The sequence below is a fragment of the Agelaius phoeniceus genome, chromosome Z (genome assembly GCF_051311805.1).
Source record: "Agelaius phoeniceus isolate bAgePho1 chromosome Z, bAgePho1.hap1, whole genome shotgun sequence".
NCBI classification, from domain to species: domain Eukaryota; kingdom Metazoa; phylum Chordata; class Aves; order Passeriformes; family Icteridae; genus Agelaius; species Agelaius phoeniceus.
Window position 1 is genome coordinate 16,789,616 of NC_135303.1, and position 14,009 is coordinate 16,803,624.

General features: G+C 41.8%; 1 protein-coding gene across 1 annotated transcript in view; it reads right to left on the reverse strand.

The window, feature by feature from the left end:
- MAN2A1 (mannosidase alpha class 2A member 1) overlaps nt 1-12,427 on the reverse strand; it is a 107,242-nt gene extending 94,815 nt beyond the window's left edge. Inside the window, exons 1-2 of the mRNA XM_054653333.2 lie at nt 11,728-12,427; nt 582-842 (exon numbers count right to left, since the gene is read on the reverse strand). Of these exons, the coding sequence (XP_054509308.2) occupies nt 582-842; nt 11,728-11,862 (396 nt within the window). The 5' untranslated portion in view covers nt 11,863-12,427. The remainder of the gene's footprint in view (nt 1-581; nt 843-11,727) is intronic.
- Nucleotides 12,428-14,009: the final 1,582 nt, after the last annotated feature.

The window sequence follows — 14,009 nt, forward strand, 5'->3', positions numbered from 1 at the left end:
CATGGTATATGTTCCTCCTTTCTGATCAAAGTGCCTATACAAACTGAAGACACACAGGAATGCTGAAATACAGAAATGACATTCAAAAGGGAAGACAGGACCCTTTATGAAATATTGATTTTTTTGAAATTACTAATTCTTGCACATTCTTTACCTACCCATCAAGTTTCATCTACAAATACATCCCCCTAAAAGTAAAATCTATTTAAACCACACCTATCTACTATTTCCAGTTTATTTTTCATCAGTTTTAGAAGAGTTTGAGGAAACTCAAATAAATACTCAAATAAATTGTTTCCAAAGAATTGGTGGGACAATAATCATGGTGGGGTGTTCTATTTTTTACAAAAAACTTTTAAGCTTTCTCAAATGTTGGCTCTTCATAATCATTACTCAATTTCCAGAGAACTTTTAAAAAAGATATAAAGGAAGAGTTTCATAACATCTGTTAAATACAGCAGTCACTTCAACAATTCTATTATGTCTTAGTACCAAGATTTTAGCAGCAACTCGACATTTTTAGATTTAAACATACAGTGGCAACTAAAACTCCAGCAGAATCAGAAAGACATACTGCTTACCTGTACACCTGAACTGTGAGTTCCACTTTTTGAAGCAAACAAACAATCCTCAGAATCAACTGCAAGCAAAGCTGAAGCAGTAGGGAACAGCTCAGAAACAGATCCTTGACCGACGTTTACAGCCTCTGGATTTTTTTGTCCATCCTTTACTGATTCGCTCAGATTGATCACAGAATCGCGTATGTTTGAAATAATCTCATTATTTTCTGCCAACAGGCGTTCTAAATGATCTATTTTTTCTTGCAATATTGAAAGCTGGCCCTAGGGGAGAGAAATAAAAAGTAAAGTTTAATTATTTCTCAGAAAAATTCTTGACAAACCCAAAAAAAACCCAACAACAACCAATTCACAATAGTATGTGATCACACAGAAAATTCAAATATATCTTTATTTTATATTTTACATAAAGGCAAACTTACAAGGAATTGATGCAACAAAGGGAACTTTCTCTTTTCAACCCAAGAGAAAATAGCAAAAGATACATTTTTCCTCTGTGAACTTGAATTCCCTGCACAAGGTTTAATCAGTGATACAAAGATACTCTTTAAAGTCTTATGCTGTCAAGCAGCAATTATATCCAATACAACTTATTTCACATCTTTCATTTTGAAAAATCTGATCTTTTTATTTATCAGAACATCAAACAGAAAGCAATTTTTTACAAATCAGTCACATCGTGATGGGATTAAGAAGATACTGTAAACATTTTAGGTTTTTTCCCATACAAGTAAAATATAAATACCATTTTTCTGATTTTCAGCAGAAGTTGGAGAGAAATTAACAAAAGAACTTCAAGGATGTAAGAGATCCCTTAACAGCCTGATCACAGGAATAGTCGGTATAATTGGACCATTACAATCATCAAGAAAATCCTGTAAAAGAGATATCAAGCTAAGGGCATTTTCAGCCAGAAGGTCATCTCCAATCGCCAAACAACAGGATTTTATAGATATTCTAGAGAGCTCCACAAGAGGAAGGCTGCAGAACAACACCAGCGTGAATTGAAAGAAGTCAATGCATCTTCCAGTGCAACTTGGAAGAGACAGATCCCACAAAGCAAATTAATGCTGTCTAATCACTATTGCTGGCATGCAGGAGGAAACACAGCCAATCAAGACACCCCAAAACTGCCCTCTCTCATGGACTAGCCACTCCTTCCAAATTATTTGAGGGATGCTTTTTATCACACATGAATGTGCTAGCTTTTACAGCATCAAAAAGGCCAGATTATTTAATATGACCTTAGGGATAGCTATCATCATTAACAGTAATTTCTTTATTTCCTCAGAATGACTTTATTGTAACAAGAAGTGACAAGAGAACAAAAAAAAAAACCAGTCACTCTCTATTATTAAAGCTGAATTCAGATCTGAAAATATACAACACATTATTAGATATTTTTGCAAGCAGCTGTCATAACAACAAAACCTGCTTCAGTTTCAGGTATCTACATTTTACCATTACATTCAAGACAAATACTATTGATTCAGTAGACAGTTACTCTGTGACTTATGGTTTTAAGGACTTTTTCCCAGCACCACTGCCTTATCTTCTTAGGATTGTAATATAATATTAGAAACAACATCTTTACATGACACTTTTTTCCCTTTCAACAGTAATATAATTGAAATATTTGCCTTTTTCTTTTCAGCAGCTGTAGCTTGCAAGGATTATGTCTCCTTTCTCAATTGATGTATACATTCTTTCAAATTCCCTTGGCTTTTCAAAGTCCTCAGGAATTAAAAAAATAAAAAAAGAAAACCAAACACTCAGCAAGAGTTACCAACCATGCTTTTGGATTCTAAACTACATCATAACTACAGTCATAACTACAATTCTACCTTTATGGAAGTTCTTAATAATTTTCAGACAATAAGTTTTAGTATTTCTTTAATGCTATTAGTTTGTCTCTGCATTTTATGGGCTGTGTAAAGTGCCGGTCCACTGCTTGTCTCTGTTTCTGAGATTGATACATCCTGAAAACAGTAACAGGTTTTAAAATGCAACACAGGCAGACAGCTACTGTTTCCAAAAAAGACAAAAATATATTTTGACGACAAAACCAGATTAAGCTAAATGAGATGTAGGAGCAACATCCTAGAATCCCAACAGTTTAAAGATAAATTCTAGAAACTTATAAAATCAATGAACTGAAAACAAAAAGAAATCAATATGCAGATGATGGAATACTGAAAAGAAAAAAAAATAGAATAAACAGACTGTAGTCCCATGCCACCTGGTGGCACAAAAGAAACAACCAGACTAAAATCTTCCAAATGCTGTTAAAGATACTGTGTACACATTTCTATGTAAAATTAGTGTTTTCCCTTGCAATATCTGTAGTATTTTGAAAGTAAGAAGGGCTTCTCTACATGAAGCCTAATAGCCTATTATGCCACTCAATCTAAAAATAACGTATATAAAACAATACTTGATAGGGGCTTTACAGGCTGCCCAACAGAGGCTCTGATCTTTAGATTCCTAGGAAGTTACAGCACAGCTGCCACCCATACAAATCATTCCCAGCTTCACTGCATATATCTACAGTTCAGAGTTATCAAGTGTGCAAGCAGCTAAAGTACTGCTCACACCTATCCCATCACTATCAACACTGTCTCTACAACTGTAAAATCAGACAACTGTTTAAAATTTTTATTCTCATCTATGTATGCTGTAGAAGTATTTTACACCTTCTTCCACAAAAAGTTTCACATTGCCTAGCAATAGCCTGTGAACTACCTGGTCAGATAAAACACCACCCATCTGGTTTATGTCATCGAGCCAATTATATGCTCTCCAGGAAAACAACAGACACAGTGGAAAACAAACAAATAAAAACCTCATAAAATAAGTGTTTGATTGATCCTTCCACCAGCATATAATGCCAGTCTCCAGAAGACAGATATAAACTTCCTCCAAATTTGGAGGTCGTCATATTTGATGTCTTTAAGACATACCTTTCATTTAACTTTTTATACGTTAAACCTTGAAAAATCTATAACAATTCTACCAGTTTACTGGTTTTTATGTGACAAAATATTTTGCTTTATAAACCAAGTTCTCTGTCTACAAATAGCAATTTGTTACCAGATGACCTTCAAACATCAACAACTTCATATGTTGCTACAAACACCCAGCAATAATTTTTAAGCTGCAAGGTTTCAGCCTACCTACGACACTTATTTTCAGAAGTCTGTTAAAGTATGTTACTCTAACTGTGGAGATAGATCTTCTGTTATTTGGAGAAAGAAATCCTTACAAAGATGTCCCATTATGAAACCTAACAGAGGACATTAATATAGAAAAGTCTGCTTTCTTTTCTGGAGACTGTGAGATACACCATGCCTCTCTTCTAAAGCTTTTAATCATGCCATGTGCCAACTCAGCTTGAATGCAAAACACGAAATAAAAAGCTACAGTTAAGAACATGTAACCAAGACTTCATGCAATACCCAAGTTCAAACTGCAGGAAATCAAATTTTTGAGATCATCAAAATGGTTTTGCTTTCTGTTGTGAAATGTCAGATCCATGAGAATTAACTTTAAGAAGCAATAGCATCTCAGACTAGAAATGGATCCCAGCCTCCATTCAGTATGAAAATAATTTATGTCAGGAATTCATTCTCAAGGTGAAAATTTCACATGGATCCCAATTATGCAAAAGCTAGGTCTATTTTCATTGCACATTCACTATTTCTTATTAATTTTAAATAGATAGTGCCTGTTCAATAGTAAAATTATTTTAAAATATGAGCTGAATGTGAAAAACACGGCAAACTCTTCAAAACAATGAGTTTAACAGATGAAAATAAATTCAGTTTCAACATTTTTAAAGGAAGGCAGCAGACTTCAAATATCAAGGCCAAACAGTACCAAACTGAACTTACTCTAAAGCTGTTTTATCTTATTAATTGCTAGTAACAGACCTTGTCTTACCAGAAAAACAGATTATAAGCATGTTACAGGGAACACTAATTAAAAGACAAAACAGAGATCCTCGCCATTACTAAAATCATACTCCAACAGTATTCTTTTAAATTAAAATTTCAATTTTTCCACACATTAGAGGGTTAGCAGGAAGATTTGTTAAGTTTTTTTTAATCTGAGCAGAGATGCACCAATTCTGTCTGAAATGTTGGGTTCTGTATGGCTTTGTAGATATTGAATAGCAAAACTTCAGTAGGTACACAAGTCATAAATGTCAGCAAAACTATCCCTGACTTCACAGCATCAAGTCTTCTCAGAAAAGAAGGAACCTTGATCCAAGACTTTGAGAAATGTCTAAATGCACCAAAAATTGGAGATACATGACGTATATCCCAGTACAAGTGAACACTAAAGGATGCTCTGTTAATCTACATTGTTGAATGTGTAAATAAAGATTTTTTAAAAAAGCAATAAAGCCAACCCTTCTGTTACTTCACAGCATAGGGAGCACTTCTACAAGAAGTGCAAAGTGCCAATAAATCTACCAAAAGTAGGTACAACTGCTTTGGTAGGAGAATGGCATCACATGAGCAGCACACCTGTTCGCCCCCCCTGTGATTACACAAGGTTGCCTTAACCAACAGAATTTTCTCATGTGAAAGCACCACAGATCCACACACCCTCCTCCCATTTGGAACACCTGTGTCCACACCTGTTAGCTGCCCTGAGAAACCTGCCACTATCACCACATGAATCAGCTACATAAACAGCTCCTTATGCTTCAGTCACTCTGAACTTTTCAGCAGTTTTCATGCCCCAAATATTCCAGGGCAGTCTGCTTTCCCACTGCCCTCTGCTTGTCCTTCTCTGTTTGCTCCTGACGCCAGTCTGATTTGCAGCAAGGACTCTCCAGAAAGGAGCACAGTGACACCCAACACATGGAGGAAAGCCCAGTAACACAATGACAGCCCAACATGTCTCATTCTGAGGAAGTAGAGAGTGTTCAGTTTCTCCTATCTAAACACTGCACATTGCAGAAAAGGTGGTAGTTGGAATTTTCATTTCCTGAGTGAATGCAGACTTCTTCTCTAAATGCAGACCAACAGACCACTAGTGATCACTTCATCAGGAAAAAGACATCTCGCTCAAATAACTGAAGAGGGAGTATGACAGGGCCACAGGTGAGATCTCATAGAAACAGGCAGGCAAAGGAGAAATCCAGAATAGAGGCTTCTGATATTATGTCAGCAGAATTTGGTTATTTACATCCAGACTCAGCCAGCAACCACTGAGTGCTGGGTTCAAAACAAGCCAGAACCCATTCCCTTTCTCACCCACATGGAGAAAAAGGAGACCACAAAGGAGCTGCCAGTGTCCTGCATTAGAGTCTCTGGTGTACCAAAGAACTGTGGTGAAGAAAGTGGAGCACCACAATGGACAGAGCTCTCCAAAGGACATGTAATTTGAGGTCATTGCCTATACACATTCACTACAGTAAGCAGTGAGGAAGCAAAGTCTCATTTTCTGGCTGCACTGAATGGCAGTCATCATAACAGTCTTCTTCACCAGTCTTGCCAGTGACTATATCCAGGTACATCTCTAGAAATCATGAGCTATCTTTGCCAAAATCTTGATATAAACTCTGATGAGATGCCAGTTTATCAAGATGGTAACACCAGGAGGCATTCTTTGTTCGCTATCAGAGGACTGTAGTGAACAGAAAATACTAAATATACAATTAAACATTCACCTCCTGCACAGAAAAAACAAGCAGGTAAAAGTTAAAAATGTAACCCAATGTACGATCAAAGCTTGATATTTGAGTACACTGTTTCTGTGTGCATTTTCTTTGCAAAGCAGGATACAGAACAAAAAACAAGCATACAATGTATTAGTTAAAGGACAAATCAAGGTTTGAAGGCTTTGCTGATCCGTGCAGAGGGCTTATGTGCATTTGTGACAATGAAAGAACATAAGAGACCTTATTAGCAATTTCCTACCCTTAAAGGATTATTCTAAGAAAGCTCACTTTACAGAGGCACTGGAAATCTTCTGAATTAAATAACTACAGAAGTCTGTTCCCTTCAGAGAATGATAAAGTTCTGATTCAAAGATGCAACAGCCTGACAAATAGATTTTAAGAAGTTGATAGACTTTCACATTTTGCTTTACAACCAGAGGCAGCAATAACAAGAATGTTTAATGTACTATTACACTAGACTTATGTTTCATAGCATTTACAGAGACAAATATAAGGCATGCTGTTAAGGACTAGTTTTGACACCATCATCAGAGACCTGAAGGCAAGGAAAAAGAAATCCAGACATATTCAGTTTAAAGTCAATTAAACTGAAAAATATTTGGTACTACTGTCACTGATATATTTTGTGTTCATCTGTTGATGAGAATCTGTTGATTCTTCTCCCTACTATGAATCTTTATTTAAACGTCTAGCAGTACAAAAGTGAAGCACAACTTATTTGCCATTAAGAGTAGGAACTTTAATAATGGTTATTTTCATTCAAACAAGTCAAAACTTAATGTGTTAGACAAAGAAAAGCTAAAGTAAGAACAAACTAGAAAACCTCTCTCTGTTTAGTTTATACCATTAAGTTAGGCAATAACTCTAGGTAGCAGAAGGATGTGCTCAATTACAGTTGAGTTACTGCTTTGTAGACTATGTATTCTGTAAAATACATTTTTCTCAACATTTCACACCGGATTTAAAGACTAATTGAAAGAGACTAATAGCTTCTGCTTGACTGCTGCTTAGCCAGAACTTTACACAAAATGTGCAAGCAAAAAAAAAAACCAAAAACAAAACAACAAATACACTCTGTGAACAAAGTGAACAAATACACTCTTGATCACCTCTCTCTTTGATGCAGGGCAATTGGTGAGTTCATAAAAGCAGTTAACACACATGAGATGAGAGTATGCTACAAAAAATGGTGGTCAAAGAGAGAGGTGGGGAAAATACACAGAGGTGGAAAGGAGATCTCATTCAAATAACAGTTGTTTAGTCAAAAGAAAATGGTAAGCTTGGTAGTTCCTGAATGTTTCTGCTTTGCCTTTTAATAAGTTCAAAGAAAATAGTAAATACAAAATGAAGCATTCTTTGGTGCTGGTCCATTTACCTTCCAGAATCATTGCAGTCTTGACTTTCAAAAATGTATTTCCAGAAAAAACATTTAACACAGTGCAGAGATATTGTCCCATAAAAGCTAAACCAAGTAAACTGAAAAAGTGGCAAGAGGAGAAAGCTCAAGTTCAAAGCATTACCTGTCAGGTAGTGACAGCAGATAATTCAACGTGATGCTGTTTTCCCCTTGCTTAGCTATAAAATTCACTAAAAATTAACTTTCGTCATAAGACTACATAAAGAGCATATATATCTGATGCAAGACACTATTACAAACAAAACTTCCACTTTTTTTTTTTTTAATTGGACTTTTAGTGTGTGCCATGCATGCTTAGGTGAGACCCTTATTTTGATCTAGAATCAAAATAAACAGTCCACAAGCCATTACACTATTTTTATTCTTCTATATGTGTCCAAAATCCAGAACAGTTTAATATGGGTTTATCAGTATTTGTTATTCATCTGTACACAATAACACAAGTTCTGTAAGGTAAGCTGCTTATGGATGTCTTCTCAGACTTGATTTATATGTAGCTTTCACTTAGCAGTTATCAGTTTAGCCCACACATCCCTCATACATGACACTTGTGACACATGACACAGGCAATGTCATAGGCCTAAACACCACTTTGAGACTTCCTCAAGCCTGCAGTCACACAAGATTTCCAAGAGAATATCGTATTATTGCTTTATTTTACTGTATTATATAATTATAATATATATTGTATTGTATAATATAATATAATATAATTGTATTGCATTATATGTATAATATTGTATTATAACAAAAACAATACACTCAGCTCTTTCTCCATTATATTAAATTAGAAGAATTTTACACCAGAATCTGTACAGACAACTGCTACAATAATAACCTAAAAATGCACCTAAGGCGCTCCCTGCACCTTGAGCTAGTCTCTGCCCAATGTTGTAACATGGTTCCTAGACTTGAGACAGGACGCTAGGGCTCATCATATTCTGATATGTGTCCTGAGACAGGAGCATCCCATGGCTATGAACAGGCTCAGATAAAGATTGTCATATGATCATCACCAGAATAATATACACCTGACAAACAGGCAGGGTCCAGAAAGGTACCTGCAGGAGTTACAGAGGAGAGGTCAGTAAGCCTTGATCTACATGTGTTATAGGTGTTATTTTCCCGCAAATTAACAGTAGCTTCCATTCTATGGCAACACTGAGATCTTCTGCTATTATAATTTAAATACACCACCAATGATGACAAGGATATAAAGCACTTCAACTAAAGTTCTATTACAGTTGCCTTGATGACACCGTAGCATAGACAGGTGTGACAAGAATCCACGGTGAAACTGACTACTGATGCCAGCTTTTGCAACACAAACACCAAAAAAGACACAAAGTTACTCCTGTGTCACAAGCCTGACCATGGGTTCTGTTTTGTACCACAGTGAAAAGCCTTTAAATACTTGGTCAAAGAGAACATAAAGCCATCTGACTATGGATATTTATCCATCTTGGAAGCTCTTGCCCACAAATTATTTCTGCAAGACATTTTTGTTTGTGTCCTGAACTCTCAAACAAGTGAGCAAGTTCTGTGAGGACACTGTCTTGACCCCATTGGCCTACACTGAGAAGCCTAAAAGAGGACTGAGTCTGATGCAAGCTACCTTGAGACCACACAAAAAGAAGGCACCTTGCTTTGGAAAAAATGTGGTAATGAAAATGGAGCAGCAGTTCTAATAACTTATTTTACTACTGGCACTAGTTACCATGACACTTTAGGTGAATACAGCTCAACAGATGCTACCAGCTGAAAAATCCCATCTCTTGCTCTGGTAGAATTCAAACAGAATACCTAGATAGCAAATGCTTATTAAGCTAAACAAGGGACTGCTTCCAGAAGTACCCACTTCTCTGAGCTAATTGTAAGCCACGTAGGTCAGAAAGAACAAACTAATCAATGTGCAACTTCCGGGACATGAAAGGTGACGTGTGCTGTTACCAGAGCTGCACAGAGAAACAGCAAAGCACATTGCCAAATCAGAGAGGCATGAGGTGAAACAAACCAATAACATCTGAAAGAAAAAAAAAATCTTACTTCCTTCTTTCAAGCCAAAAAATTCTGACCTTTGTCATCGGAAAAGAAAATGCATTCTTAAATCGACAGTCTGCTGCCATAGTTTTTTTCAACCAAAAACAGCCTGAAGGTTTTACATCTGTGGCTAGTTTGACTTAGAGTACTTTGAGCTCTGGCAACACTGCAGTGACACAACTTTTTGTCAGCTGAGGTAGTAGTATTAAAGTGTTTCTTTCACATATTTCTAGAGGCTTCTATTTCACTCTTTATCTTTTGCATTTTTTTCAAACTGATGTTATAAAACTCTGAAGGCATTTGCTAGGTGTCAGGGGTTTCACAGTTGTAACAAAGTGAAACATTTGAATTTCATCTATAACTTCCTCAAAAGACAAAGCAGTAAGAAAGGAAAAGGTAACTGTTTTACCCAGAGGAAGGACCCTCGAAAGGCAGAAGTTTTTCCAGTGAAAATCAGAAGCTTCAAAGAAATCTAGGCATGGAAAAGACAAAAAGAGTAAACACTGACAGACTGTTCTAGAAGAACAAAGGGAGGGAGGAGGATGAAAGGAGAAACGTTTGTCTCTAGCTGACTACATCACCTAGAAGGAATAGGCCTGAAAACAGATCAAGGTACCAAGCCCATGGTCACAAGAGGTAAAGCCATGTTACACCTCTGACCAGGATTACACTGTAGGACACTGACAATGGAAGACAAAACACATCTAATAAATCTTTCTTGTTCACTCAAGTACTTCAACCAAACATCTAACATTAGACTTTAACACACACCTGTATTAAACTCACCGGCTGAATAATGATACATTAAGTGATTTCCTCACATAAGATACTGCCCATATTCCCAAAGCAGCACTTGTACTTAGCTGTTACAAGAGAGGCATGTGACATTACCCTCCTGCTGGAGTTACACACTGAACAGACTCAGCTGCTGTAGCAGCCTTGTCCTGCTCCTCTTCTCTTCCTCTTGTTCTCTTCCTTCCTGCAAAAACTGAAGGCTGACCCCTGAACTGTAAGTTGAAGAAACAAAGGCAAAACAGATCTGCTCGCTTTCTTTACATTTAAGTCGAGGTTTTTGTCTTTACTATTAAAAAAATTATATCAATTATTACTTTTGCATTGAATGAAACAAGAGTAGTTCTAACAGAGAGACAATTGTTACTTTTTAACTAAGTTTTTAGAGTTCTTTTATTCACTTGAAGTCTCACTCCACTACTAAAATATACTTTCCTTCGGTTTGTTTCCAATAAAAATAAAAATAAGTACCGTGCAAGCATAAATAGGTTAGAACTTTGTGTTCTATGTTGTGGGGTTTTGCTGGGTTTTTTGTCTATAAGAACACACAGCTGTATATAGCCAGCAGTATTGTGCCGTTCTGCACAGCAAATCACGTCCCCTCTGAAATTCATGTTTCTTCTCACGGGCAAACATTCCTTATTAGAATACAGTCACGACACACAGCTTTTCAACTTCTCTGCCACGCAACGAACACAGGAAAGTGAGGAACTGAAGTACTGCGTCGTTTAACCATGAGGAGCAGTCGGGTCAGCCAGCTACAGCTCCAAAGCACGGCTCAGCGGAAAGGAAAGCAGCCACCAAGTCAGCATTTCCCTAAGTCTACCTGTTGTTGACACGGCTGAGGTCCCGAGCTGTCAGCTCTCCCCGTCCTGCCCGCGCACGCCCCGCACCCTGTTCCGCCACCCGCGGAGCCGCCGCAGCCGCGGCGCGGCCCCGTCCCGTCCCGCCGGGCGAGCCCCCGCCAGCCCCCGCACCCGGCTGTGGCTGTGGCTGTGCCCGCTCCCGCCGCAGCCCCGCGCCGGGCCGGCACCAGCGCCAGCGCCGCCCGCAGGCGGCCCCGCTCGGCCCCCGCCCCGCCGCCGCCGCGCCTCGTTCCCGCCGCGCCTCGGCGCTCCGGCAGCGGCACGTCCAGGGCACGGAGGTGGCGGCACGGCCGCCCTCCCCTCCACCTCCGCCCGCCGCGCCCCGGCCGCCGCCCCGCTCACCTTGGGGAAGGTGCCCTCCCGCCGGGGGCTCTTCGGGTGGTCGAAGTGGCCGCGGTCCAGCATCAGGTACAGGGAGAAGATCACCACGCAGAAGACCGCGCTACCGAACACCGTGAACTGCCGGCTCAGCTTCATCTCCGCGGCTGCCGGGCCGGCGCCGCCGCGCTGCTCCCGTTTCGGCCGGCGTACCCGGGCCCCTCTCGCCGCCCCGCGATCGGAGGCGAAAGTTCTCCCGCCGCGGCGGGGACTGCAGGCGCTGCCGCCCCCGGAGCGGAGCGGCCCAAATCTTTCTCCGGAGAAGTGTGAGAAGTTGCCCCCCACCCGCCTTGCAGGGACCGAGAGCCGTGTCGAGACTCCGCCGGCGCGACTGAGAGGAGAGCCGAGAGTTTCCGGGAGCGAATCGAGTTCGCGGGCAGGAGAGCGCCCAGCGGGGAAGTGGCGGCAGCAGCACCGCCGGGCCGACCGAGCGGCGCTGCTCCCCGCTCTCTTCCTCCTCCTCCTTCTCCTCCTCCTCCGGCCGCCTCAGCAGCCGCTCCGCTCCCCCTCGTTACCCGCACGCGACGCCGGAGTCTGGCACCTCCTTCCCCGGCCGGAGGCTGCCGCCGCTGCCGCCGGAGCTCCCGGGGCCGCAGCACACAAGCTCCGCGCCGAGAGAGTCCCCGCCCGTCCGCCGCCACCGGCCCCGCCGCCGCCGCCGGAGCGCCGCGTCACGGGCGCGGCTCCGCCCCCGCCGGCCGCACCGCCCCGGCGTTCAAGACCCGGGGCGAGCCAGCTCCCGCCGCCCCTCCGCCCCTCCGCTCTGCTCGAGAAGGGGCAGCCCGAGCTCGGCTCGGCTCGGCTCGGCTCGGCGGGAGCTGCCCCGCGGCCGCTCGGAGGCGCCACGCACCGATGTCCCCATTGCTGCTGCCGCCGCCCCGTCGGCGGTCGGTGTGTGGCAGCCTCCACCGTGGAAGAGAGGAGGCTGCAAGAGGAAGCGAGAGGAAGGGAGGGAGGGAGGGCAGGCTGGAGACTCCGCCGTTCTGCCCACGCCTCGCTGTGGCAGGGGACTGGAGGTGAGGGAGTGTGGGGCGTGGGGAGACCTCCGGATCCGACCGATTCCGGCATCCGCGTTGTTCGGCAGAGCCCCGTCCGGTCTTCTGTGGGATCCCAGTTGCCTGCTGGCACAGTCAGGCACGTTTGTGAGCTGCTGCCAAGCTCCAGCTTGGGTCAAGCTTTTCTGGGTATGAAGAAGTAGAATGTTCCACGGTGCTTTCATGCAAAGTAGCTCTTGTTCCTACAGGAATGGGTCACAGCTGAAATGGCCTGTTCACGGAAGGCCATTCGGGTTGTGCCCTCTGTTTGGTAGCTTCTATCTCCTAATTTTGACAGATTTAATCTGCTCAGTCTGAAAACGTGCATCCCTGGTGTCTGCTTCTACCCAATATTTCAAGGTACTACTTGAGATGCCTTGGCTGCCATTGAGAATTAGGCACATCCTAGGAACATGTTCTACCATTGTGTGTGCTTCTTTATAAACGACTGTCATTGAGACATACACCTATGCCTTAAAGTCAGGATGTATGTGTTAGCACCACTGTTTTCTTTTGCCAAGAATATCATCCCCTTTCCTACCCTGCCTGTTCCCAATAGTAAAAACTGTAATAGTACACAAAAATTTGGCCAATAAATTTCAGTGTATCTTTGCTGGAGTCAAGAAGCTTGTATCATTGCTAAGGTTTCCCATGTCTGGAGCTTTATCTAATATCTTACAGAACATACTTCAAGGTGTGATTCTTCATGATTTTCGATTTCTCCCACTAGACAAAAAGTCAAAGTGTTGGATTCCATCCTTGAAGAGCAGTAAGGACTGCGGTAGTGGCTGGGTATGAACATTAAGAGCTACTGTAGTTGCTGAGGGAAGGGGAACCTCAGTCCATCCATCCCTTACTATTTTGATGCCAGGGCCAACAAGAGATTTTCAGGGCCTAGAGAGGGATAGCAAGTCAGTTAGAAAGCTCCTGAAGGACAGCACAAAGGAACTCCAGCCACTCTGGCCTGTCAGCTGGCTTATGGTAGTAGAGAGGGCAATGCCTCTGTGTACACAAGTGTCTTGTGCTATTGGAATGCATGCAGCTCCACCTGGGGATGGATGAGGAGCTAATCAAAGGCTTATAGGTCAGGAGTAAAGGGAGGGCAGGGGCAGGTGACATTACAAAGGGGTTCTGCAACAGGCTGCCTGAGCAGGAAGACCAAGGAGATGAGTCCCTCCACAGACAGAGAAGAGAGACTCCTCATGTTCACAA